At 41.7% G+C, this 25,564-nt stretch overlaps 2 protein-coding genes across 2 annotated transcripts in view; both read left to right on the forward strand.

Moving 5' to 3' along the window:
• Nucleotides 1-642: 642 nt before the first annotated feature.
• nt5c3a (5'-nucleotidase, cytosolic IIIA) lies at nucleotides 643-9,210 on the forward strand. The gene is made up of 9 exons (XM_030782031.1): nucleotides 643-805; nucleotides 6,397-6,495; nucleotides 7,145-7,214; nucleotides 7,344-7,390; nucleotides 7,567-7,652; nucleotides 7,763-7,852; nucleotides 8,044-8,206; nucleotides 8,526-8,726; nucleotides 8,895-9,210. The coding sequence occupies exons 1-9, from the start codon at nucleotides 662-664 to the stop codon at nucleotides 8,994-8,996; spliced, it is 1,002 nt and encodes a 333-aa protein (XP_030637891.1). The 5' UTR covers nucleotides 643-661; the 3' UTR covers nucleotides 8,997-9,210.
• Nucleotides 9,211-12,731: 3,521 nt separating this feature from the next.
• Nucleotides 12,732-25,564, forward strand: part of bbs9 (Bardet-Biedl syndrome 9) — a 97,838-nt gene continuing 85,005 nt past the window's right edge. The window contains exons 1-8 of the mRNA XM_030783151.1: nucleotides 12,732-12,843; nucleotides 12,957-13,107; nucleotides 14,336-14,400; nucleotides 14,776-14,889; nucleotides 19,077-19,251; nucleotides 22,305-22,389; nucleotides 22,533-22,716; nucleotides 24,601-24,730. Of these exons, the coding sequence (XP_030639011.1) occupies nucleotides 12,732-12,843; nucleotides 12,957-13,107; nucleotides 14,336-14,400; nucleotides 14,776-14,889; nucleotides 19,077-19,251; nucleotides 22,305-22,389; nucleotides 22,533-22,716; nucleotides 24,601-24,730 (1,016 nt within the window). The remainder of the gene's footprint in view (nucleotides 12,844-12,956; nucleotides 13,108-14,335; nucleotides 14,401-14,775; nucleotides 14,890-19,076; nucleotides 19,252-22,304; nucleotides 22,390-22,532; nucleotides 22,717-24,600; nucleotides 24,731-25,564) is intronic.

The raw sequence follows: 25,564 nt of genomic DNA on the forward strand, positions 1-25,564 counted from the left end.
ATTTCAAATCTTCTTTTAGGGAACACTGGTGCATGTCCAAGATGTGTTACTGACCGAAAGAGTTTCATTATTTGATAGCCTAGTTTCTTACGGTTCTCTTTATAATGCTGAATGATCAATGAGGTCAAAAGATGGACCTGATTTATGGACAGCAAATACTTGCAACTCCAATTGCTCTTTTAAGAAAACAGAGTTCTCGCAACCTTGTGAAGACAATATATCTTATTTTCCAGTCGACTCCCGTGTAAAATACCAATTTTCAGTATTATAATTACAAAACATATCAGTGTGTGAGATCTGAACAACCAATAAAGCGGTTTGTTGGCACGCGTTTCCATGGTGGTGGTCCAAACCATTTCAACTGTACTACAGGTAACGTTACTAAAACTTTAATATTGCTTCGCATGTTTTTTTTTAAACAAGTGGAAATTTAAAACATCGACTATCTAACAACAGCTTTTTCATGTAGTATTCTCAAAACTAATACACATCATATATTGCTAGCTGATGTTACGTGAAAGTGTACCTCCTTTATTTGTAACTCAATGGTAGTTGCTGTCCGGAGACGCTGAAGCTTGCTACAGTGACATGCAAGGGGAGGGACCATGTTGACATAGGGAGAGGAAGAATTCCGTCGGATTTAGAAGGGACAAGAACGAATATGATCATGGATAGAACTACCGTGGTGAAAGCCGGAGCTGTTGCCAGCGCCAGTATGTGCGCGTTGTTTGGTGGAGTTGTCCTTGCACAATATATTTTCACTAAGAAAAGAAGAGCGGGAAAGAAAACGAAGATCATCGAGATGGTAAGCCCGCATGCTGTTCATTTGGTAATGCGCAGTCGCACACGAGCGTCAAGGGAGCAGTTGCATTAGAGGTCATATTTGGTTTTCCAGTGTATAGTTGTAAACCAAGTAAAGAAATTACATAAACAAATTCAGACATACAACATTGTCACCAACGTTATGTCAGCATTTTAGGGAACTCTTTTGTTTACAGCAGCGATCATATCGGGGTTTAACGAGAGTTATGCAAGCTATGCAAAATGTCCGGTTGAGACATCCATGCTTGATGCTGAGGTTGTGACAAAACCAACCAGTTTAATCGGAATTTCACAACAGCAGAACATCTTTAGGAGGTTGACAGGTATGCCTTGCGCCTCACTACATGTATATGTATTTCAGTTAATTGTCAAAGTATGGAACCCCATTTGCTCCCTGCTTGGAAAAGAAGAAGCTGCTACTGATAGTTGTATCACAGGAGGTGTGACCGCAAAATCAACGAAGTATAACTCATAAATTATCCTATAAACGTGATATGTGCAATGTCACGTCCACATGTACAAGTATAGTTCAATAGACTCACTACCATTAAACACATTAATATAGACAGACTCGCCAGTTGGATGTTATCGCTGTGACGAGCGGTAGACAACACGCCTTGAACGTCATCAGGAAGACACTATGTGATGGTGCAGGAATATGGAGAAATATGGTCAGAAGGATGTTCGCTCATGTTGGTGTTGTCCAGCAGCTGGAAAAATAACTAAGATAGGCTTACTCGATCCTGTTGTCAGGCTCACAGGTTATTGTATTCTACAGGCACTGTAACATACTATCCTTTATTTTACCTCTCTCACAACAATAAATGGATAACATCTCAGAATAGCTCCTTATTTAGCTAATTTTAGTGTGACCATGTTTTCAATTAGATAATGTGGACTCTATACTCTCTGTCAGTTTGTAACAGATTAAGCAACAACTTTTTATATGATCATTAACAGGGTTGGAATTACGAGGAGGATTGGGGGGGGTCTGACCCCTCTAATTAAGAACCCCCCCCCCCCAAAGAGGTAAAAGCAACAGTTGGGGGAGGGGGGGGGGGGCGTTTATATATCTGATGCTGGAGAAAATGTTGACCCCCCGATTGTCATTGTATAATTCGCCCTCTGGTCATTAATTTCATTCGCCTTCTGGTCATTAATTTCATTCATCACTGTAACAGTAAAATTGCTTGTGAAACTTCTGAGATCATTGATCCTAAGGACTAAGTGCAGCCTAGACCATATCAAAAATCTTGCTCATAATGGCCAGCACTAGGTGGCAGTCATAACACTTTTAATTGTGTGGTAGTTATTACTGTTCTGACCCACTCGAAGAAATATCCATAAAACCACATTTAATGAATATTTGAGTATCTACAAATATGTCCGTGAGAGACATGGACCAGAAGTTCTCATCATCTTTGCTTAAATGATTTGGTGTCAACTCATGTAATGGCAAAGAGCTCCGATAAGCCTCATATTTTGATGTCATAATTCTGAGTGAGCAGTAGACTGTCAGTCCTCTGCAGTATTTACTTTGTGGGAGTTATTAACAATTGCACAATGCCCTGTCCTATCTAGATTATGACTTAGCATGTTATTACTGCATTCTGCTGGATGAATAGATAATGATTGTTAGGATATGAGGATATGTTTTTGTATTGAGTTAAATTAAATGATTTAACTTAATGAACTTCGAGGAACAGAAATGGTTACCAGTCAGTCTATTCAAGTAGATATAAATTCAGGTAAAAACATAAAGAAGGGAAATTCTATGAATTTGATGATGTTCACATCTTAATTCCATATTGTAAAGTCTTTTGAACTCAGCAAACATGAATAAATTCGAAAGAAGCTGAACTCCATTCAAGAAAGGTATTTTAGTGGGAATTTCTGTTTTATGCTCTATTTGAAAAATCAAGTCAAGTCAAGTCAAGTAGAGCTTTATTGTCATTTCAGCCATTTACAGTACAGCATACAGCAGAGACGAAATGTCGTCCTCCTTGGACCAAAGGTTCAACGTAGACAGACAGTAGCACATACAGTCAGACATACAATAAATAGAATAAATACCAAAAACACCAAGACTATGGACAGTACAATACAATAAATGTACTTATTACAAGAGGACTGTGCTAGGAAAATATGGAGAGGCATTACACTAAGGGCTCAGTAACTGGTGGGGGGGGGGGGGGGGGGCACAGTGCATTGAATACAAATAAGATGACAGTGATACAAATGAGTTTGACAATGGGAACTGAAAAACAGTAAAAAGAAAACAGTGTATGAACAGTAGACAGTGTGTAAACAAAACAGGTACTGTGCAAAGACAGGGAGTGCAATATAATAAAGTGTGCATTGTAGAACTGTAGAAAGGAAAAAATGTCACAGACCAGCGCAAGCAGGATTTCACAATTCACACAAATATAGTTAAGTTTGTAAGTTGTTTGAGATCAAAATCTTACACTCAAAAAGTCTTATACTCAAAAATGCCCATGTTTTTTTTTCCATAAGCTCATGTTTACTTAGATAATGGGCAGTTTTTTGTTTGTTTGATTGTTTGTTTGTTTGTTTGTTTTTTAAATGCCTCTGGTGGCATTAATTGAAATTGGCTTATTCTGTCAAATTGTTACATTTTAGGGAGGGTTTATGGTTGGTTTCAAATGGTACATTTATTGAAATGGTATATTTACATAGGTTTATAGTTCTCCAGTAGGCCTAATTGTGATCACAATTCACACAACTTGACACACTATTTTCACTGAATTTGAACCATTTAACATGTTTCATAAATCAAATTACTCATCAATTCAGAATGCTTTTAAATTTACAATACTGAAAATCTCTTCCACCCATTGTCCTTGACTGATAATGCTCTTTGCCAGTCACTATTTGTGTCCACATTAAACAGTTGCTTCACATGCTGTTAGTTGTACTGTACTATGAGTGGCTGTATTATGACTGGATTACTTTATTGTCTTAGCTCTTTGGTCTGGATTGATTATAGTTCTTACCTTCTTTGTTTAGGGGGAGCTATAAAGATATAGGCTATGGAATTTGTGAGTTTCGAAGGCATGTTTCAACAGTGGGGTTGTGGAATGTTCCCTTGGGGTAGAGCAGTTCAATGTAGATCAAGTTCCATCATGCTTTGCATATTATTCAGTCTCTAAATATATGTTGAAGATGCTTTTTTGAGTTATGAAAATGGCCCAGATAGACCCATCTACATGCAAATATTCTTGATCATAGAGTTTGCTTTTTTTTTTTTTGTACATTAGGAAAGCTGTATTTTGAATGTGGGCAAAGAGACCAAATTAAGCAGAGGTCAAAGGTCAAGCAGCTAACTTACCGTTTCCACACAGGTTGCTGTTGGAGCAGAGAAGAGGCAGTGGACTATTACGTCTTGACCCTTTGACCCCTTTGCATTCCTCATGCAGTGCTCACACAGCAGTGAAGTGGGGTAATGTAATCTATGTGGTCAGCGTTTGCGTGGCTCTGTATCGAAAGGCAGGGAGCAGATTGTCACAAGTGATTGATTCGATTCATTGAAACCCTATCAGTGCAGATGACAGGTCAAAGGGGACTGCAGCAGGGTTGCGCCCTGTCCGATATTTTGTCGATGCTCCAGTATAGATTGTCGCCTTCGCTCTATTGGCCAAGCCTGTTAAGAAATTAATGTCCACACCCTGTTTGCCTGTTTGTGTGCGTGTATGCTTTTATCTCTACTTTTAAAGCCCTTCAGAGGGGGTGGGGATTATCTGATCTAATATGCTGTTGGCAACGCCCCCCTGGTCCAGCAGGGCTATATAAGTGTGTGCTTGACAGGCAAAATTTTCTCCCCTTGTTTTGTTCAACACCCTCAAGAAACGCAGAACATAGAGGTAAGCTGATCATGAATTTGTACAAAGAAAGAGAGAATAATGTTGACATGGTTTAATTTGTTGATATTAATTTAATGTGTACAAAGGAATTTTGAAATGTATGCAAATTTAGTACTAGACAAAATAAACTGTTAAATGGATTTGCAATTAATGGCCCCACTATTAGCACACTGCTTAAACTCAAAGGTCTTTAATCTTCAGTATGGTACTGACACAAAGGCTTTCCTTTGTGTATTTTGAGTGTGAGTAATGTGTGACTGTGTGTTTTGTATTAGGGAACAATCCAGTTATGCAAGTCAAAGGGTTTTTTTTACACCATGGAGGTGGAACTTCATGAAGTACAGTAATAGTAAATGAAAAGAATATAACAATAGAATAGAATAGTAATAGAATCTGAAAAAGAGAATAGAACTTACTTCATCCATCCATTTTTTTCCCCAAGACGAGATGGGTTGTAATGTGTCTGATGTATCTATTACATATGTCTGACTGTTTTTACAACCTGTTTCACATTCCCAGAGCGTTTGCATTGATCGTAATGTGTGTATTTATACATCATTTTGCTTATTTGATGGCTATTGGATGTAGTTATTGGATATGCATGCGTGGAAAGAATGCCTTGCTGCTGAAAGAGCAGTTAGGCTTATTCTGTTTATCTGGAGTCTGATTACACCCCCCCCCCCCCCCCCCCCCCCGGCTCCCCTCCCCATTTGCACTACATATACTCTCACAAGAACTGTGTAGCAGACACACATACACAGTCAAGGCTTTGCTCCTGTTAGTAGCCTTAAAAATATGCCTGATCTCATTACCAGGGCACTGTGTGTGGGACATGGGCCCTGGGGTATTTTGGGTTTGGACACTCTGATCTAGTATGCCTTGTATAAATGTAATCTAGTATGCCTTGGAAACATGTAAAAAGAAAGACAGCATCAGATAGAGAAGGAAATATTTACACCTATCTGTGGCGTCTTTCGTAAAAAACAGCAATGATTACAAAACGTTCACTGCCAGGCTTCTCAACGTCGACACTCAGAGCTAATGTGGAACCGTGCTTTATTATTATGGGTGAATTGCACAGTTTTTAATTCACGTACATGAAATAACCAGAATCTCAAAATGAGAATGCAAGTTACAAGGTTAATATCTTTTACTAGGTTTGAACCTTATTTAGCTGTCAAATGGCATGAAACATTAAAAGATATTTTACCTCTGCCATGCTGTAATCTTGTTCCCTATGGTGGGTTTGTCCTTTTCGAGTCTGAGAGCTCAACACTCTGTTGTGTTCCCTCTCTTTTGCCTGGTGGCCTTCTGCTTGTTTGGGTTCCCTCTCGCTTATGTAAGAATCCAAACAGCTGCAGTTGCGTAGGCATTGCACAAATATAGTGTTAGTGTGTGTGTGTGCGCGTGTGTAAGCATTTAAGGGTTCTGGTGTTTGGCAGCTGATAGATCTTGTTTCCAGGCAGTCTGACTGATTTGACCAGGGCCAGCAGTACTTGTCTCTACTTTTCTTTCCCCTCCCACTCCCCTCTTATAGGCCACCCTTTGGGTGACCTCACAATTACACAGATAGAGGGGGTGGATTTTTTTTCCATAAAAGGAATGAACAGGCATATCCATTTTAAGTAAAATTTGCTTACCGTTTCAAATCAGACAATGTCTTCTGAATGTTTTTGGTCATTATGTTTTGCAGATGCCAGAGTTTGAGAAGAGCACGGTTCATATAAAGGACCCAGAGAGAGTGGAACAGATCATCTGTAGTCTGATCAAAGGAGGGGCCTCCAAACTACAGGTTGAAAAACAATCTCTCATTTCAGTCAAAACAATATTTTTTAATAGTCAAACAATACACTTCAGGCAATATTAACTTCTTAGGTTTTTGGTAAATCTACTTTAATGTGTTGCGCCATGTTACATTAAATGACCATTCAAAAATTAGTCAGAGTAATAGTAAAGTCATTCTGAGTATAGCTGTCTGTCCTTTTGTTTATCTATGTGTAAGAGCCATGCTCCAGTTCAGAGCTAATCAGTGAAGAGCTATGTTGTACTTGTTTTTGTGTCTAATAGCCACAATAATGTGTGTCACTGGGTGGCTGCTGAGTGTGCATAACCATCGTCCCATGGTAAAAAAAAAAAACATACATTGAAAAGGCCAAAGGTAGAAACCTGGAGGGCAGTTTTTGGCTTTGGAGCGTTGCTTTGACAAGCTTAACAAGTTGATCAGGAATGCCCCCTGGTGGAGAGAATCCTCTGCGGCATTAAGAAATTTTGACCTGTGACTTTTGTCCGTGTGTTCTGCGACATTTGGCACTACACAGAGCATAGAAGTGCTTTCATTTTTTCACATACTTTCACTGTTTAATTGCGACTGTAGTTTTTCTTGTTTTTTTTCTTGTTTTCTTATATGTGTTATTATAGTTATTACTGTTCTTTTTTTCCAGATCATCACTGATTTTGATATGACATTAAGTAGGTTTGCAGTCAACGGGAAACGCTGCCCAACGTGTCATAGTGAGTGAATCAAATTTGCTGACTCTACTGATGTATTATTACAGTACTGATACATTATAGTAAAGGAAGCTCTGATGTATCCATTCTTCCTACATGGATCACTTTTCTCATCATTCTGTTTTCACACAGATATTATTGACAACTGCAAGCTTATCACAGAAGAATGTAGGAAGAAGGTACATATATTTTTATATTGCACTACTAACATATTGTTTAAATTTAATTTCATGTATTATTTTCAACTTTGATAATAACATAAATATCCAAAATAACCAAATACATTGGTTAAATTGTATATGTGCGTGTTCCTGACTCTGCTGCTATTAAAGTCATCATTATGTTACTCAATCAGTTACTACAATTGAAGGACACCTACTATCCCATTGAGATTGATCCTCATCTTACCATGGAGGAGAAATATCCCTTTATGGTAGAATGGTAAGCATAGCACATTCACACAGTCACAGACACCAGACATATGATTAGGAAATTTGCGTCTTGAAGGACTGAGCATTGTTAAGGACTGAACATTGTTGATGTGCTTGCAGGTATTTTAAGTCACACACGTTATTAGTGGAGCAGAAGCTGCAGAGAGACAAACTCCCCGAGGTTGTGAGAGAATCAGATGCCAGCCTGAAGTATGTTGTCAATATTCACGTTGTCTAAAGTTAACAGTTATGATCTTGAATGCATGAATGTGTATAAAATAGCTTGAAGTATAATTTTTTTTCTTGGTCTGTTTACAGTATTAAATGAATAATTGTATCTCAAGTAACTGTATCTCAAAATGAATATCTAATGTATGTTCATTTTGATATCTATGATATAGAGAGGGCTACGACCAGTTCTTTGACCGGCTTCATCAACATAATGTTCCCGTGTTCATCTTCTCTGCTGGCCTGGGAGACGTTCTGGAAGAGATTATCCGTCAAGCGGGGGTCTACCATCCTAACGTCAAAGTCGTGTCCAACTTCATGGACTTTGACGAGAATGTGAGTCTCTCCTTTGACACCCTGGCTAATAATAAATTGTAAATTGTACTGTGGCCAGGATACAAGAGATTACATGGACTCGGCCTCCATCCAGTGTTGTCACACTACTCAACACAGTGAACTTGAACGATGTTTTACATTTAAATATTCTGTTATTTTTTTAGGTTTCTTATTATTTAATGAGTAAATTATTCTATTTTTTTCAGGGATAAAGTCTGTTTTTCTGGGCTGCTGGTCTTAGCTGTAGGAGTTGTGATGGCTGTTTGAGCTGTCTTGTGTTGCTGTGATATGTGACGGAGGGGTTTTTGTCTTTCCGCAGGGTGTGCTGAAGGGCTTTAAGGGAGAACTGATCCATGTCTACAACAAACACGATGGGGCTCTCAGAAACACCGAATACTTTAAACAGCTCAAAGACAACGGCAATATCATACTCCTCGGAGACTCGCTCGGCGATCTGAACATGGCCGACGGAGTTCCCAACGTGGAGAACATCTTAAAGATCGGCTTCTTGAACGATAAGGTCCCCGTGCAATTTTTTTCCTTGTCATGGCTAATCTTTTTCACTCTCACACACCACGGTTCATGAAGTTGCTTTGTCATGAGGATGACTTTTGATTGTACGTGTTGTTTTTAAAGATTACTCTCTCTCCCTCTCTCTCTCTCTCTCTCTCTCTCTCTCTCTCTGCAGGTGGAAGAACGACTCGAGAAGTACATGGACGCTTACGATATTGTCCTTGTGAAAGATGAAACTCTTGATGTGCCCAACTCCATTCTTCAAAAGATCTTATAACTGTGTCCTGTAAACCAGGTCTACATAAAGGACTTGAACACTTAGCCTGGTCACAGGAGGAGCTCTGCCACAGACCTACACCAACTGATAAACTTAGTCAGCAGGCTAACACCAGCTTATTTGGACCCTGCAACACTTGTTCCAGGCCACACCTACATCTCCATTGGTCTTTAGGAACCTCTCCTCTGAATGAACTAACTTTTTTAAAAAAGAAAAAAACAAAATCAGTATCACTTGGCTGTGTCTCTCTGTTTGGGATCTAATTAAATTTATTTAGCCTTGTTAGAGGATAAAATGATGAATGAACTCATTCAGTTTGCACATTATCATTTCTGTTGTTTGTATTATTTTTTTGATATCATAGTGGTAGTATTTGATGTACAAAGTTCTCAGTAATAGATGAGAAGTAATAGATGAAAGAGAATGGGGAATGTCACAAAAGTCAGGTCTAGACTGTCTTTAATCATCACTGGGCTTTTTGCCAAAATGCACAAAAACTAGGACATGAGTGTTTTAAGAGTTTAAACCTACCAGGCCTTTACCTCTTACCGTACTGTTATCCCTCTCAAATGAGTAGGCGCCCACACTCCCCTATTTTATCACATCCTCGGTGATTACGTGGAGGGCATCCACAACCTGGGACGAATGAGTCAAAACAGCGTATTACACCAAGAACTGAAGGATAAATGAAATAAAGGCTTTTAGTCTTTTTGTACACGGCAGAATTCACCGTTTTACATCAGCATTTCACACTCTGTCCTCTGTCTACTGGCCATAGCCTTTCAACTGGTGTTAGGATGTACACTACCTCTGAAAAGGGCTGTCCAGAGGAATTCCTGGAGAACCACTATTTATATGGGTTCTGTGGTTAACTTTTCAATCAGATACTAATTGAGGTCTAAAAGTGGTGAGGGTTTCTACAAGGCATTTGATTCTTTTAAGTAATGAATGAAGTGCTGAGTTGCAATAAAAGTCTGTGCAATACCAGACCTCCAGGAAAGACTTTGTACAGTGTTGCTCTAAAATGCCTATCTTTTGGGTGGAAATGTTTCGCAGAGTTTGACTTGCACTCAACTGTGTTGATAATGTTGCTTTTTAAGTTGTCACAATTTTAGTGTTTGTGCTGCTACCACCTGCATGTTGCCTTTCTTATTTTTGAAATGATATATTGGGAAATAATCTATTGTATGTCAATAAAAAAGATAATAACAAAAAGACTGATGGGAAGAGGTTCAATCTCCAGATTCATAATATATTAACAGAAAACAAGTGTCTGTTTTCTGTGTAGAACATTGTTGTAGTCTGTGGATGTGGTATTTTTGTTCATAGATCCTTTTAAACTTTTTTTTTTCACTTTTTTTGTTTTTTCATCTTTTTTCACGTGCTCACATCTTTTTTTCTCACATTTTTGTACTTCACCTACTCTCCACAAACCCGCTCACTGAATCAGAGGTGTATTATATTATTATGTACTAGAAGTATTATAGAGGTTGCTGGGAGAGGGTAGTACAACCAACTTTAGCAAGAAAAATCAAGTTAATATCACAAAGCATATTTACAATATTGTTTTTCTCTGAAATGTTTTGTAATTACACATGGTTCATAGATTGACCAATAATAGAGGGAAGGATGACAGAGATTGGGAACATCGTGGAATTAGGCTTAAATTGTGTTTAGCACTAGACTTTTTGCTAAAACACCACGAAAACTATGACACGAGTGTTTAGTCATTTGAAGAGATAAAAGCAGTTACTGTTACCACAAGAGACCTCATATGTTCCCACCACCATTTTTTCATCATTTTGACAAATCCTTAGAGGACAAGATACACAGTAGTTTATATAATTTTTTTTAAAAAAAATTAGTACCATGTGGAACAGCTAAATATAGCTTATATATCATAGAAAAACTATAGTGTTATAGATGTTGTATGTTGGTTTGTTATTTGAAAATTACTTTTGAGAAATATACACATCAAGGTCTCTTCTAGGTGACGATTATTTACTGGGACTGTTATTTTGAAATCCCGTCCTAGGGACTTCCATCTTTGACCACACTTACTGTTCATGGATTCACAGTGCTTTTCCATCGTTGGTGTCACTACCATGACAACAGAGAGATGAGTACACGCTAGTTCTGGAGAGATGGGTGTGAAACGTGAGTTCTCATGAATTACGTTTTGCGGAAGAAGCACAACAGCAGTTAACTCGTTTTGCAGGTAAAGTTTAGAGTTTTGAGTTATGTTGTTGTAATCTTGGATCTTCTAATAAAATAAAAAGGGACTGTCTAGACCTCGCTGAACCGCAAATTAGCTTGCTGTGCAGCTAGGTAGAGAGCTAGCGCACCCTAGTAGTCCAGCTACAGGTTTTCCTACCAGCTGGCAGCACAATGTTGCATTTTTAACACTCATTTTGTAGATATATTCCAGTTAAAAACTGAGTAATGCGTTTTCCAGATACATTTACTAATTTCTTCAGGGTGGCAACGAATTCTGCTGCGTTGCCCGTTAGATTAGTAGTATCAATTCCTTTACGTTACAACTGATTTCTAGACAGTTGTTTAGCTAAGAGTAACTCTGTATAACATGTTTTATGATTCAGCAAACGCTAAGACTCGTTGACTTGGCTACTTCCCCTTATACTAGAAATATCACCACATGATCTAACATTGCCGCTTTTGTTATAATAGTTCTTAACAAAGAATTAGATTTAAGTAAAGGTAAGCAAGCGTATATAACACGTAAATCAGGCAATGGACACACCAGTACATTTCACTTATTTTAGAAAAACGTCCCCTAAACAATACCTATACTAATTCTCCTAAATGTGCCGCACTGACTGTTGACACGCTTTGCTTTAAATCCAGTGCAAGCACCGGCTCGTGCCTTGCGTTTAAGCATTTAGTTGTTTTTCACAGTGAAGAATGATACTTGCGTTGTATAGCGAGAAAGTTCGCACCTTATTGCTGTGAAAAAGTTTTACTGTCGAACCCTCTTAAGCAAGCAAACTGGATAACATACTCAGTCACAGAAAAGGCTTTCCTTTATATGTAGAGGACAGGATAATCCCTCATTATGGACATGGAGATCTGGTGAGATAATAGGTGTCTTCTTGAGTGGTTTATTGATAGCAGTTATACGTTATTGAAAAATATAAAATCAGTTAAAATCTTGTTTGATCATCCCTTAATCATCCAACTCTTCTTGACAGTCCCTTTTTCTACTCATCTGCCTCCCTCTTTCTCTCTCATTTTCTATTTGCTGAGAGCATGTTGGATTAGCTGTCTGTTCCACCTGCTCAGCAGTTAGCAGTTAGGAAAGCTGCTTGGCCTGGGCACTAATGAAATCCTCAGTCATGTGACCTATTTGCCATTGGCCAGGAGGAGTTGAATGTCCAGTTAGCAACACACATGAGCTACATGTAGTGTAGGTTGTAAATGAGAAATATATGTGACCATTGTGCTTTTAGATCATAGTGAATATATAACCTTTTGGTCACACAAAACTAATTTCCCCTCACTCAGTTACACACATTTAAGGAGTGAAAATAATAATGGAGAGGAAATTTGAGGAAATTGACTAAACAACCTGTAGACCAAGGTGATCAAACTCTTGAGAGAGAATCCCGCCTTGCCCTTCATTAATATGGCTTAATTCTTTCCTTCCTCAATCATTGTAAAGAGAGGTGATTGGCGCTGCACTGAAGTGAGCCTCACGTCTCTGCACAGAACACTAGGATGTCTCTCTTCAAGGCACGAGACTGGTGGGCCTCAGTGCTGGGCCAGGGGGAAGAGTTCGACCAGGGCTGTCTGTGTGTTGGTGATGTGGACAACACCGGCAGTGGATACGGTGAGTGTACAAACAGGGTTAAACTGTACATATGAATGTCATGTGTCCATTCGGTGGATCTCTGTGTAAATACTCTGTGTTTATTTTGCTATTGTATCATTTTATTCACGTAGATAAAGTAGTGGTGGGCAGCTACATGGGAATGCTGCGAATCTTCTCCCCTCATCCCTCCAAACCAGGGGAGCCCTCTGAGGCCGATGCCCAGCTGCTAGAGGTGCAACTCCGCGAGCCTGTTATCCAGGTTGAAGTGGGCAAGTTTGTCTCGTAAGTCTCGCTGCTACTTTTAAACCCTGTGTCGTGTCTTGACGAGGAGAGAGATAGGTGAGAGAGTGTCCCCTAAATCAGGTTCAAGGTCCAATTTATCTTAATCCTCGCCGTGTGCAGAGTTCCGGCACGACTGACTCTGACAGATTCCGTCATGTTTATATGGGCCCGATCAATACTTAGTGCTCATTAGCACGTCACGGATAGAGTCCAGAGAGCCAGTGCTCATGTGTTTCAAAGCTGTGAAAAGACAACTGATTAGCTTCCCCACTGACCCCCATTCAGATGGTCCAGCTTCTCCTCTATCTCTGGCTATCTGCCATTTGGCCAACTGCCAACGAAACAACACCGTAAGGTTTAGTAGTATGTAAATAAAGTGTAATGACTGTCTTCCTCAGGTAAATGCATTAACTACCGCAGAGGAAAAAAAAAATAACGCCGTAGCAAACCAGAGACGGCCGTTGAGACGTGGCTGTCGGATAGTTATTAGAAATCTCTGTCACGTGCACCTCGGTTGCAGGATCAAAACTCCAACTTTTCGCTTTATAGCGTGAGAGACCGTGAAACACTGAGGGGAAGGAACTTTCTGGAATGCCTCATCACGATGGCTTGTCACGTAGCCCCCTGTAGCATCGGGCAGTGTTACAAATCCTTCCCTCCGTGGCTTTCACGACTGCAATGACTTCATGCTGTTTTTCATTTCTGTCTTTTATTTTTTGTTGTTCTCCCTCAGATGAATAGCTGTTTGCAGTTACTAGGTCCCCGTCAGCCACTAAAGTGTATAAACAAAAGCTTGGCAAAAACAGCCTGCAAATATTACTTTAAAGAGATGCTGAATGCCCCAAGTGCCTTTTTAAGAAACGGGTTCTGCGTAGCGGTTTGGGGGTCACACATGCAGATTGCTCTGGATTTTTGTTTACTTTATACTAAACAATATCCTTTTGAGATGTGGAACATTCTCTTTGGACACGTTTAAGCTAAAAAAAAAAAACCTTTCCTCCTCTTCTAAGCTTGGCTTTAGAGCATGCTTACTGATAGGCAGGCACTCTGTTTTGTCACTGCCATATGTTTGATGCATATTCTCATTCTGTGACACATGACATAAGAAAGGCTAGTGTGGTTCAGAGGAAAATTTGCGATTTATTTTCTTTTTTTGTGTGTGTTAGTTTCACTTCGTCATGTGGTGCGTGCTGGTAATTCATTTTGTGAGTGTTATTCATTCCACCAGGTGCTCAGAGCTGCTTCACTTGGCTGTACTGCATCCCAGAAAGCTGTCTGTCTATTCAGTCTCAGGTGTTGTATTAGTTTTCTTATGCCTACCCTCTAAAACCAGTTACATTCTTACCTGCTCCCACTTAGGTCCCAGTTAACATTGCTTCTCTTAAAGGCAGTACAGTTAATGTGCGGATATGCTTTGCTTTAAGTCTTTAGATATTTTTTGTTTGTTTGTTTATCTTAAATATGCTGCAAGCATAAAATGATGCAACAAAGTCAAAACAAAAGACGTTACACATAAAGTATCATCAGTGAAGTTCCTGACAGCACACTTGAGTAATAATCTGCACTCGACAGTATAATTTATAGTATTGTTACAATCTCATATGCAGTCTCTTATTTGTCATATACTGTTTCCCTTTCTCTCTTTGAACTTCCCTCTGGGATCCTCAGGAATGGCTGGTAATGTTGAGCATGGCGATCAGTATCAGATGCGTCTGGTATATGAACACAACCTGCAGAGAACTGCCTGTAACATGACCTACGGCCCGTTTGGTGGAGTCACAGGTAACCAGCTTACCATGCTTACGAAAAACTGATGTCCTCTTCACTGCGATGGCATAGGTCTTACCACACATCTTCGTGCACACACTGACCTTTTTTTCAGACCTATTACATGCATATAAGGCTTCTTAAGATCCATACTATGGTTCATTTTGAATGACTATGGAGTTTAAATTGTGTTCCAATACATCCTCTAAACCAGCAGCCTGTGGATAGTGGGTGCCTTTGAGTAGTGATTCTTAAGGGTAAAATAACATAAGAATGGTAGTCAGAACACCTTCTTTATGTCCAACTCTTGTGGATTAACCAGGTTAGCCAGAGTATTACAGTCTACACACACACACACACACACACACACACACACACACACATACATAATGACTTGAACCTCTGCCAGTTGGCAGTAGTCCCACAAGAGTCTCACTTCAGTAAACCTGTATACACACACACACGCACACACGTACACCTGCACACCGACTGGTGTTGTGTCATATCATTGGAAGAAGACACACTCCCACTCTGATACATATCTCCCCATCCCAGCTCCTGTTCCCAGGCTGTCTGTACTCTCCCTCTCACTCCGTCATGCTGAGAAGCTGCAGCGTTGGCTTCATGACCACCCAGTCAGGCACGGGCGGCCACACGGGCTAGTTTATGTCCTTCCTGTCCCTCTTAAATCTATGTGTCATTTATTACCTTTTTCCTAAACATATTCCAAAGGATATATTTCTACTATATATTTTCAGAGAACAGAAATCTGTTTGAAGATGTAACATGTAGAAGTGGTAATTTTGGGGCATGTTTTACCCATTTAATTTTTTATTCTTTACATATAAAACATTTGTGTCTCCTGCTGTCTGTCTCTCTTTGTCAGTTTTGCCCAATTTTACAGGTCCATATTACACAATTAGCACACACGGACAGACAAACAATCCTACTCTCAGTCCCTATTGTACATTACAAACTACTTGTAGATGCCAACATAAAGAGTTTTAATTGGACGTTGGGCCACCACAAACCATCGGAACAGCTTTATTGGCGTAGGAACAGGCATGGGTTCCAGAAGTGTCTGGAAATTTGTCGAGGGGTGGCAATATCATTCATCCACCAATTGCATCATTTGATGTTTTGTTGACGGTGACGGGAAAAGTCAACCCCAGGCACTGCTGCACAGTCAGTTAAGTTGAGATCTGGTGACTGAGCCAGTCAGGGCACATATACACCCTTCATATTCATTAAGGCATCCAGTGACCCTAACCCTAATTCTGTGGATGGCTACATTGTCCTGCCGTGAGAGATTACTCCTGTAAGGATATTATAGGACGCAGGTGATTGCTCTGAGCCGCTTTGTGTTGATGTTGTTTACCTTGCCCTCTAGGGGGTGGATTAGACCATCTCCACTTGAGTCACCAGCACCATCCCTAATGAGAACAAGCACTGAGTGCCTATAGGTTTTTTTCTGCGCTACATATGCACTCGTCTGCTTATTGAGAACGGAGTGAGGGATAACTCACCTGACTGTATCGCGCCTTCCGCTGCTTCTTCCACTACTTTTTCTTGTCTTTTTCTGCACTGGTTAATGTGTGAATGTACACTGCCTCTACTTGACCGACTGTCCATTAGGAAGCTGCCTGTTCACACCCTGCTGACTATTCAGTGTGTCCTGTTTGTTTTGCTGTGCGTTTCAAACCAATGCATTCTCATTCAAGGCCAAGGAGTATGCGCTTCCAACAACACTTGATTATACTGGTGATAATGATGATGATAATGTTTTTGACGATGTCTTTATTTTGGACTTCCTTGTCAACTTCATCTTATCCATTTTTTTTTTATGTGAAACATAAGCAGGTTGTCTTTGTGACTAGCTCCTGCCAAATTGTGCTCCAACACCCACTTGTCTTTCAGTAACACTGAGATCTCTTTCTGGCCCAAATAAGAGGCGTTTAGGCCTGTCCAGCAGATGTGTCCAGGATCCCGAGTTTCATGCGATAATTACTTCATTAACTCAGAAACCTCGCCTGTGTGGAAACACCTGCTTTCAATATTCTTTGTATCCCTCATTTGCTGAAGTGTTTACTTTATTATGGCACTTAGCTGTATTTATCGTCTTTTTTCTGTTGTCAGTCCATAACCAGTGGTATCTTCCCCTCCCCCTGCCCTCTTTCAGTTCACTTGCTGCACACGAATGCACATGCTCACTTACAATAATCATTAACCTCCTGGTGGAGAGTGCAATCTTTTATCCTCCTTTGTTTGGATGATTGGATTAAAATAACCCTTCTATAAGTAAAGCGAGTACACCCGGATCGTTAAGAGGATCTTCGTTTTAGCCCTCTCTCCTCGTGCTGTCCCAGAACGATCCAGCAGGGGGCGGCACAGGATCTGCTCTAAGCCTGTTCGTGAGCATCTGTCTGGGGCCAATGCATTCCTTCTATTCAAGATCTTGAGTTATATACAAAGGTTTAACTGGGCCTCTCAGCTAAAGACGTGCCCAAAGAGGAACTGATTCATTTAGGTGAAGCTCATGACTGAAAACAAAGGAACTTACTGTAAACCATCCCTTGGAAGAGTTTGGTAGTTGTAGTCCATATGTTAGGTATAATTCAAAGTGTATGTGCCTAATGCTTAGTTACACAGAGAGAGAAGCCAGCAAGCAGGGCCCCTCATTAGAGTGAGTCTGGAGAGGAAACAGCCCCAAAATAATCACATTAATGGTGATATTAATGACTGGTAAAGTACAGGATGAAGCCCAGAGCTTTTCAGTGGGCTGTGGTTCTGGTTCTGATGGTGTGTTTAACTCTGCCGTGTTCTCTTGGCTAGACCGGACAAGACAATGTACGCAGTGTTTTTGCTGATGAGTGACAGCTGGGTGGCCCAGTTCAGACCTAAAGTCAGTCCAGCCCTGCAATTACATTAAGAGTCAAAGAATTATACCCTTCTGTACAATCGCTACAATAGAAACACACACTCATTCGCATACTACTCTCAAAAATTAAGTACATATAAACATCGTGTGTGTATGTGTGCGTGTGTGGGTCCGCTGTGTTGATTGTGTGACCCCTGTTGATGAGATGAGTGTGTGTGATTTTTAATAGCGTAGAGAGGCCTAATTACTGCTCTCTAGTCTAACAGAACCCCTGTTTGTAATGTGCATGGCTGCGCTTTATTTCTCAGCTGAACGGGCTCTAATTTTGAGTGCAATAAAGTTGAGTTTTGACTGAGCACCACACGTTCTATAAACAGTGTTATTGTAAAAGTATGAGCCTGTAGGGAATGGAGCCTGCTGATGTACGAAGGTGTTAATGTACATATCAGATTCAGCATGAGGAACTGATCAGAGTCCCCAACAACTCAAGGCTGTACAACACAACATGATACACTATGTGTATACAACACACTTCTACACAACATGAAACGCTATGTTTATACAATACCCCTCTGCACAACATGTTACACTATGTGTATACAACACACTTCTACACAATATGAAACGCTATATTTATACAATACCCTTCTGCACAACATGTTACACTATGTGTATACAACACACTTCTACACAACATGAAACGCTATGTTTATACAATACCCTTCTGCACAACATGTTACACTATGTGTATACAATACACATCTACACAACATGATACACTATGTCAACACAATACACGTCTACACAACACGATACACTATGTGTGTGCAATACTGTACACATCTACACAACATGATACAATATGTTAATACAGTACACATCTACACAACATGATACACTATTTCAACACAATACACAGCTACACATCATAATGCACTATGTCTATACAATACACATCTACGCCATCTGTAGGACATCGGGTTATAACACAGCACTGATTGTGTTACACATCATTGCGCAAGTCAGACTGCGCAAGTGCAGGATCTCAGAGCAGGGAACATGTTCAGAATTTAATCTAGACCATGAGAAACGTGCTGAAGATAAGACAGAGGAGCACCAAGCCCATCTATGTACTCTCTGGGGTTTTTTTGTTGTTGTTGCTCTCGTGTGTTTTTCTTCCTTATTTTTTTGTTTTTCTTGCATGAATGATAGTCTTGTACCGTGCAAATGACTGCATGTTTGGATAATTTTGTGTTTTTGTTTTTGTTGCCTTTGCTTTGTGTTTATCTCATACTGTGTGTTTTGTGGTAAAATGTTTTGCCAGGTCACCATTTCATCTGTATCCAGTCTATGGATGGAATGCTCATGTTCTTCGAGCAAGAGACTTATGCTTTTGGTCGCTTCCTGCCCGGATTCTTACTGCCTGGTCCCCTCAGCTACTGCGCCCGCACCGACACCTTCATCACCGTGTCCTCTGCCCGTCAGGTGGAGAGTTACAGGTAATAACCGCCTCATACTGGTTTTCAGCTTAGCCTTCGCTTCATAAATGTTGGGGAGCCATATTTCTCGTCTCACAGACGTGTCGCCTCTCAGTAACCACACCCATTTCAGCCCTATATACTATAGCCCCACCCACTAACCACATCTTGTGAGCCACACCCAGCTTAACCCGGTAACCCAGCCCCATGAGAACACACCCAGGGAAGCCCCACCTGTCTATTCATCCTTTCGAAATCCCACAGTCCTCCACACCTCCATCTGTGCTCCTTCCATAACTCACCACCGACCGTCCGTCACAGAGAGAATGAGCTCGTCAGAGCGCCTGGCCTGTGGATCAGGGCTCGAAATATGATTTTTTTTTTTTTTTTCTGTGGAGAGCATGGGAGGCCATTTTCATTCTCCTTTTTTCATGCCACCTACCACATCCGCCGTCTCCACCATGTTTTAAATAAGAGGGCATGTGAGTGGAGCATGGGCGGAGAGAGGGGGAAGAAGAAAAAAAGAGGAAAAAAAAAGAGAAAACGTAAAAATAGTGGATATGGGATACTGCAGATGGCAGAGCGGGCGCTGCACCGCGCTGGCGACGGCACACACACGCACCGGCCTGTTTCTACAGCTGACTCTGGTTAGGGACGCGATAAGTGAACGTTTTCACGTCCTAATGAAATTTCCACTCATTGATCGCTGTTGTCTGAGCGGCCGTTTATTTTTCCTGCTCTCGCACTCATCGCCGCCACAATAAAAGGAATCGCCTTTCGTTCCCAGCACATGTGGGGGATCCTCCAAGACCAAGTCCGCTCGGATGGGGGGGGGGGGGGGAGCTCTGAGGAAATATAGGATATGAGCTGTTTGTTATGCCAGCTTTGTGCTCTTCACCGTCTCTTTGATACGAAGAGATTCCGTAGTCAAGATAGCCGCGCAAAAATGCTGACCTCACCCCCCCTCCCCCGCCAGCCTCTCTGTCTGCTCCGACTGTATATGTTAATACTAATAAAAATAATTAGAAGAGAAATTGCTCTCCGTGCAGCGGCTTACGCCGGCATGCGGACCGCTGCTGGAATGCGGTTTTAACGGAGGGGACGTCTAATCAGACTTTTTTTGGGGTGGGGGGGGGCTACAGTAAAAACGTCTCACTGGCGGCTCCACCTTTGCCAGGGCCCTTCTGCGACATAAATCACACAGCAGATTTTTTGCAGCACAGGGAGTTTATTTAGCCCATAAAGTTGTTTTTCTCAGCAGTGGAAGGTTTGGATAAAGAGTCCGATGTGTGTGAGTGAATATTGTGCCAGTCTGGGGAGAGATCCTCTTTCATATAAATGACCCTGGGCAATGTCCTGAATGTCCCACGCTGGCCGTTGAGTGATCCTCCGCCCCCGTGTCGACCCCCACCCCCATCCCCCACCCCCCCAACTCATCTCACGCCCCCCACCCCCTGCCCACCTCACCCCACCACAATTCACATTCATCCCACACTGGAAACGAGCCCACAACCAAGTCCTAACACAGGTTCTCTGGGGCCCCAGACCTGCCTGGAATGTCTCCACATGCGTGTTAAGCGTGTGGATGTTACTCACCACAGGTATGAAGCATGAAGAGGTATTACTGGACAAAAAAAAAAAGGGGGGGGGGGGGGGACACATCGATTCGCCGCGTTAACTTTGTTTTGGCGCTCTTGACCAACGGGTGAGATGTTTGGGTATTAGCGGTCAAAAAATTTTGAAGCTCGTGTTGTCTTTATGCTAGACTACCTCGTTCCTCATGCCAACGTACTCAAACACTCCCATCCTGCATCTCTCGGCATGATCCGCTCCCCAAGAACAACATGTTCCTCTGACAATACAGCTTAGCATGTGTTGTGCAAAAAAAAAAAAAAAAAAAAAAAAAATCTGCAGACTGTTGATTTTTAAATGACTAAATGGCTGCCGGACTATGAATGTGGCTGGAGGGGAGAAAGACACACTCTTAATTTCACTGGCTGGCTTCTCCTGGTTTCCATAATATTGCTTACGTTCATGTTATGATAGCTTTGGAAAGGCTCTCGGCCCCTCAGAATCATTTCTTATTCCGCAAAAATCAAAACCACCCACGTTCAGCACACATGTGCAGCACACGTTCCCACACTTCTCACACGCATTGCACATGCACGTATTCTCGCAAACATAAACAGACAAACACACGCACGCACCTACGCACGTACGCGCACGCTCACACACACACACACACACAGATTGTGTAAAACACTACCAGCTCTCCCCAGGGCTGATCTGCTGTGAATGTGTACTCACACTCCGTGTGCATGCTGGGGAATAATAATCAGGCCTTTATGCTGCGCGAGTTTTTCACAGACGCAGCTAATGATGCTCTGCGTATGGTCTTGACCACGTTGAGCAATTCACCTAGCAGCTGTGCTAAGCTTTAACTCTAGGGAGGGAAATGGCCTGAGATTGGCTAGAACCACCACGCTTGGCCGTTGCAAACATTTGGAGTCTTTTCTCTCACTCAGCGTCTGACAGCGTCTACGAACGAATCCGTAGTCTCATTTATTATACTACCTTGTTATTGGTATTTTTTCATACCCTTTGCTCCCATCTGCCTTCAGATGATGGAGGATGTAGGTGAAATTTGGAGAAAAGGCTCCCAGAGCTTTACAGGAAATCGAGTGAAAATATGACTTTATTTAATTGATTGAGCTGTGTGGGATAGTCCGCACCTTGTGCAGTGGAAACATTGATAACACAGCGCTGTCAGTGTGTGGACAGTGTATTGGCTGTAAATCCGCGTACCATTTTTTACTCATTGACACTGCATATATGAGGTTTGTTCTAAAGTAAATCGCCGTTTTGCAGTTCCAGGCGTAATTTGAAATCCCTGTCTTGGAAGGTTATTATGAGATACTTGGCACTCCTAAGAGCGTTCACCTATAGGTTACATTTAAAAAATGTATTTTATTAAAATGCTCAGTAAATACTCAAAAGTATTCTTCCACCCTGTCTCACTGGGTTCATCTCATATTCAGTCAGTCAGGTGAATGATCTATATGCCTATCATTCAGGTATGAGACACTGGCTGTTGCTACGGATGCAGACACGAGACACGACTCAGAGCAACAGAGCAAGAGCTCAGGGAAGCGGCTGATGGTGAGAGAGATTTCATTGTCTGCGTTCATCTTTTTAAGGTTTTCGAGGTTTTAATAATATATAACTCTGTACGTTTGTGTGTATGTGTATGTGTATGTGTGTGTGTGTGTGTGTGTGTGTGTGTGTGTGTCTATCCCCCATAGGCTGACTGGACTTTCGTCTTGGGAGAGCAAGCCTTGGACATCTGCATTCCCACCTTCTCATCATCATCATCCTCCATTTACGTTTTGGGTGAAAGGAACCTGTACTGCCTCAAAGACAATGGGCAGATCCGTTTCATGAAGAAACTAGAGTACAATCCCAGCTGCTTCTTGCCCTATGCCACAGGTAATACTATAATCCACAAACGCCTTCCTCCCTTCACTATAAGTTGGCAGCGTCGCTCACCCTTCCCCCTCCCTCCCCTCCCCTCCCCTCCCCTTACACTTGCTGCTATACTTACTCACAGCCCTGAGCTCTGAGCTGTTATCCATCAATCCCCGTTCGTTTCAATGCAGCCTGACAGCCCAGGATATCTGTATTAGTCCGTCAGATCAGATTCATCAGATAGCCAGCTTTAGATTCCTGTGATAGAGTTACACATATGTCTGAACGGTAGACGAACAGAGATCCTCTGTGGTCCCTCTCCGTATTACTCTCCTCTCTTTCCCTTATATCTAAGTAGTGCAAATATTGGATTGAGGTCTTACGTTGCATGCGATGCATATTTAAAACCTCTCACGCACAAATGAGCTCCTTTATCTGTGAGAACGGATTGATTTAGATGCTGATCAGAAGCATATTTCTCAAACAGAGAGGCATTGCTTTACACCAAGAAAGTCAGAGGAAGGATGAAGAGATGTACAGTATCTGTAACACACACGCACGCATGCACACACACACACACACACACACACACACACACATTCACACAGGGTTCTTCTCACCTGACTGAAGGCCCCTTTGGTGTAGATCAGAGGCAGTGTGTTGCATGGTAATCCTAGGATGAGGACCCTGCTAATGATTTCCAGTGGTAGGGTTCTCCAGCTGAGTTTCCTTAAGCAGCCATTCATGCTGCTTTTAAAAACACACAGAGAAATGGAAACACATTAGTGTGGTAGCACCTGTTCCTCCAGAGAGACATCGCACGATATCATGGCTCTCTCCTCTCTCTCGAAACACGCATACATTCACACAGACTCACTCAGTCAGAGACGCAAACACACACATACACGCACACACACACACACACACACACACTTCATCCTGCCTCTGTGTTTCTGTGTGTTTGGCATGCGCTTGGTAGGTTCACAGGTGACACCAATCAGAGATCTGTGAAATAAGGGAATAGGTCCATCACCTCAGTGTTCCAGCAGTAACAGAGCCGAAAGAATGCTCACTCAGTGGAAAATTATTTCCTGCCATTGTAATACGGTAAAGTTGTTTCAGAAAAGGGCTCCCACCTGTTGGAGTTCACATTGTTTTGGCTCAGGCTTCTGTGGATTTAGCAAGACTTTTAGAGTACGTAACAGCATCTGGCTGCAAATGACAGGACAGACTCTCTTTCTTTCTTTCTTTCTTTTTTTTTGTTTGTCTTTTTTTCTCTCTCTCTTTCCGCGACTAGCCATCCCGTTTTCGTCTGCTTTTTTAGGTCTATAACAATTTTATCTCAGTTTACTTAATACGTTTCTGGAAACGTGCATATACACAGTCAAATTCAGACCAAGGTGAGGCTGCTGCAGTGAAACCGCTGCCATATGTCTGTCTATTTTTGTGTTCTTTAGCCACAGAAAAAAAAAAAAAAAAAAAGTAGGAGACGTTTGGAGGGACGAGAGGGCGAGAGAACGAGGGATAGGGCATAGAGAAACAGAGAGGCTCGCGTAGGAGTTTTCTCTCTTTAATTCTGGCTTCGGGAAAGTGAGAAAGGGGAGCGAGCGGCTTTTGAAGTGGTATTGAGGGTACGGCGAATGCCTCCGGTCTGGTTCGACCTCCCCGATGCTCTACTCTGTGTGAGGCGCACCGGTTCCCCTCGCCTCGTGTCCATACGCACTTCCTACACACGCGTTCGTACATACAGACGCCCTACGCGCGACTATATGCCACCATTTTGGCACGTGTCTTTGATCATATTACTGTAAGGGTGGGGAGCAGTAGGATTGTAAGCTGGTACTTCCTGATGGTCAAGCGGCAAAACCTGCAGTGTTTGTTTTGTTTCTTTTTTTTTTGTCTCAGTTGCTGAAGGGACGACCAACATTCTGATGGGTAACCATAACAACATGCTCCTGGTCTACCAGGACGTTACGCTGAAATGGGCAGCCCAGTTGTCCTGTGTCCCCGTGGCTGTACGGGTCGCTAACTTTCGGTAAGTTTGACCTGCACAGCCTGTTTCCCTGACTGACTGACTGACTGTGTGTGTGTGTGTGTGTATGTGTGTGTGTGTGTGTGTGCGTGTGTGTGTGCGTGCACGCGCGTGTGCGTGTGTGTCAACACGTTTCCACATCCAACTAGTGAGGTAATATATATATAGCAGCACGGCTGAATGATAGAAACTCCTTTGGGTCTTTTTTTTTTTTTTTAATTTCTCTTTTCTTGCACATTAAAAGGTTATTTTAGCTTTATCTGCAATCAAGCTGTCTGTCTAAATTTCTAATGAACTGCAGTCAGGTTATGGTCCTTTTAACAGGGCTAATGTCAGCCAAAGTACAGCGTATGGACTCCCTTCTCGGTCAAAACCGTTTTCTGAACTCTAAACTAAAGACAAGGTCTATGGATTCCCTCTGGCTCCCTTATGTTAAAGCTCTCACCTGTCACACCTGTCAGCTTTCATTCCTCTTACTCTAAACTCTACTGCAGGCCAGTCTCTCTTTTCTAAACTTAAAGCAGCCCTTTCTACTCCATCTACGTGTCAGAAAAAAGGCTCTCACACTCTGAACTACACAGCAAGATGGATCAGCTGAGTACATTCTGCACAGTAGACAGTTGCTTTTTGGAAATATCTGTCTGTGATACAATTCAGATGTTCAGTGGGTGTTTGATGGAAGTTTAGCTGATCAGTGCATCACGCTGTTCACTCTCTATTTCTCTCTGTCTTGCTCTCTCTCTCTCTCTCTCTTTCTCTCTCTCTCCCTCCTTCTGTGTGTGTGTGTGTGTGTGTGTGTGTGTGTGTGTGTGTGTGTGTGAAAAATGACTACGAGAC

Source organism: Chanos chanos, chromosome 8 (genome assembly GCF_902362185.1).
Source record: "Chanos chanos chromosome 8, fChaCha1.1, whole genome shotgun sequence".
Taxonomy (NCBI): domain Eukaryota; kingdom Metazoa; phylum Chordata; class Actinopteri; order Gonorynchiformes; family Chanidae; genus Chanos; species Chanos chanos.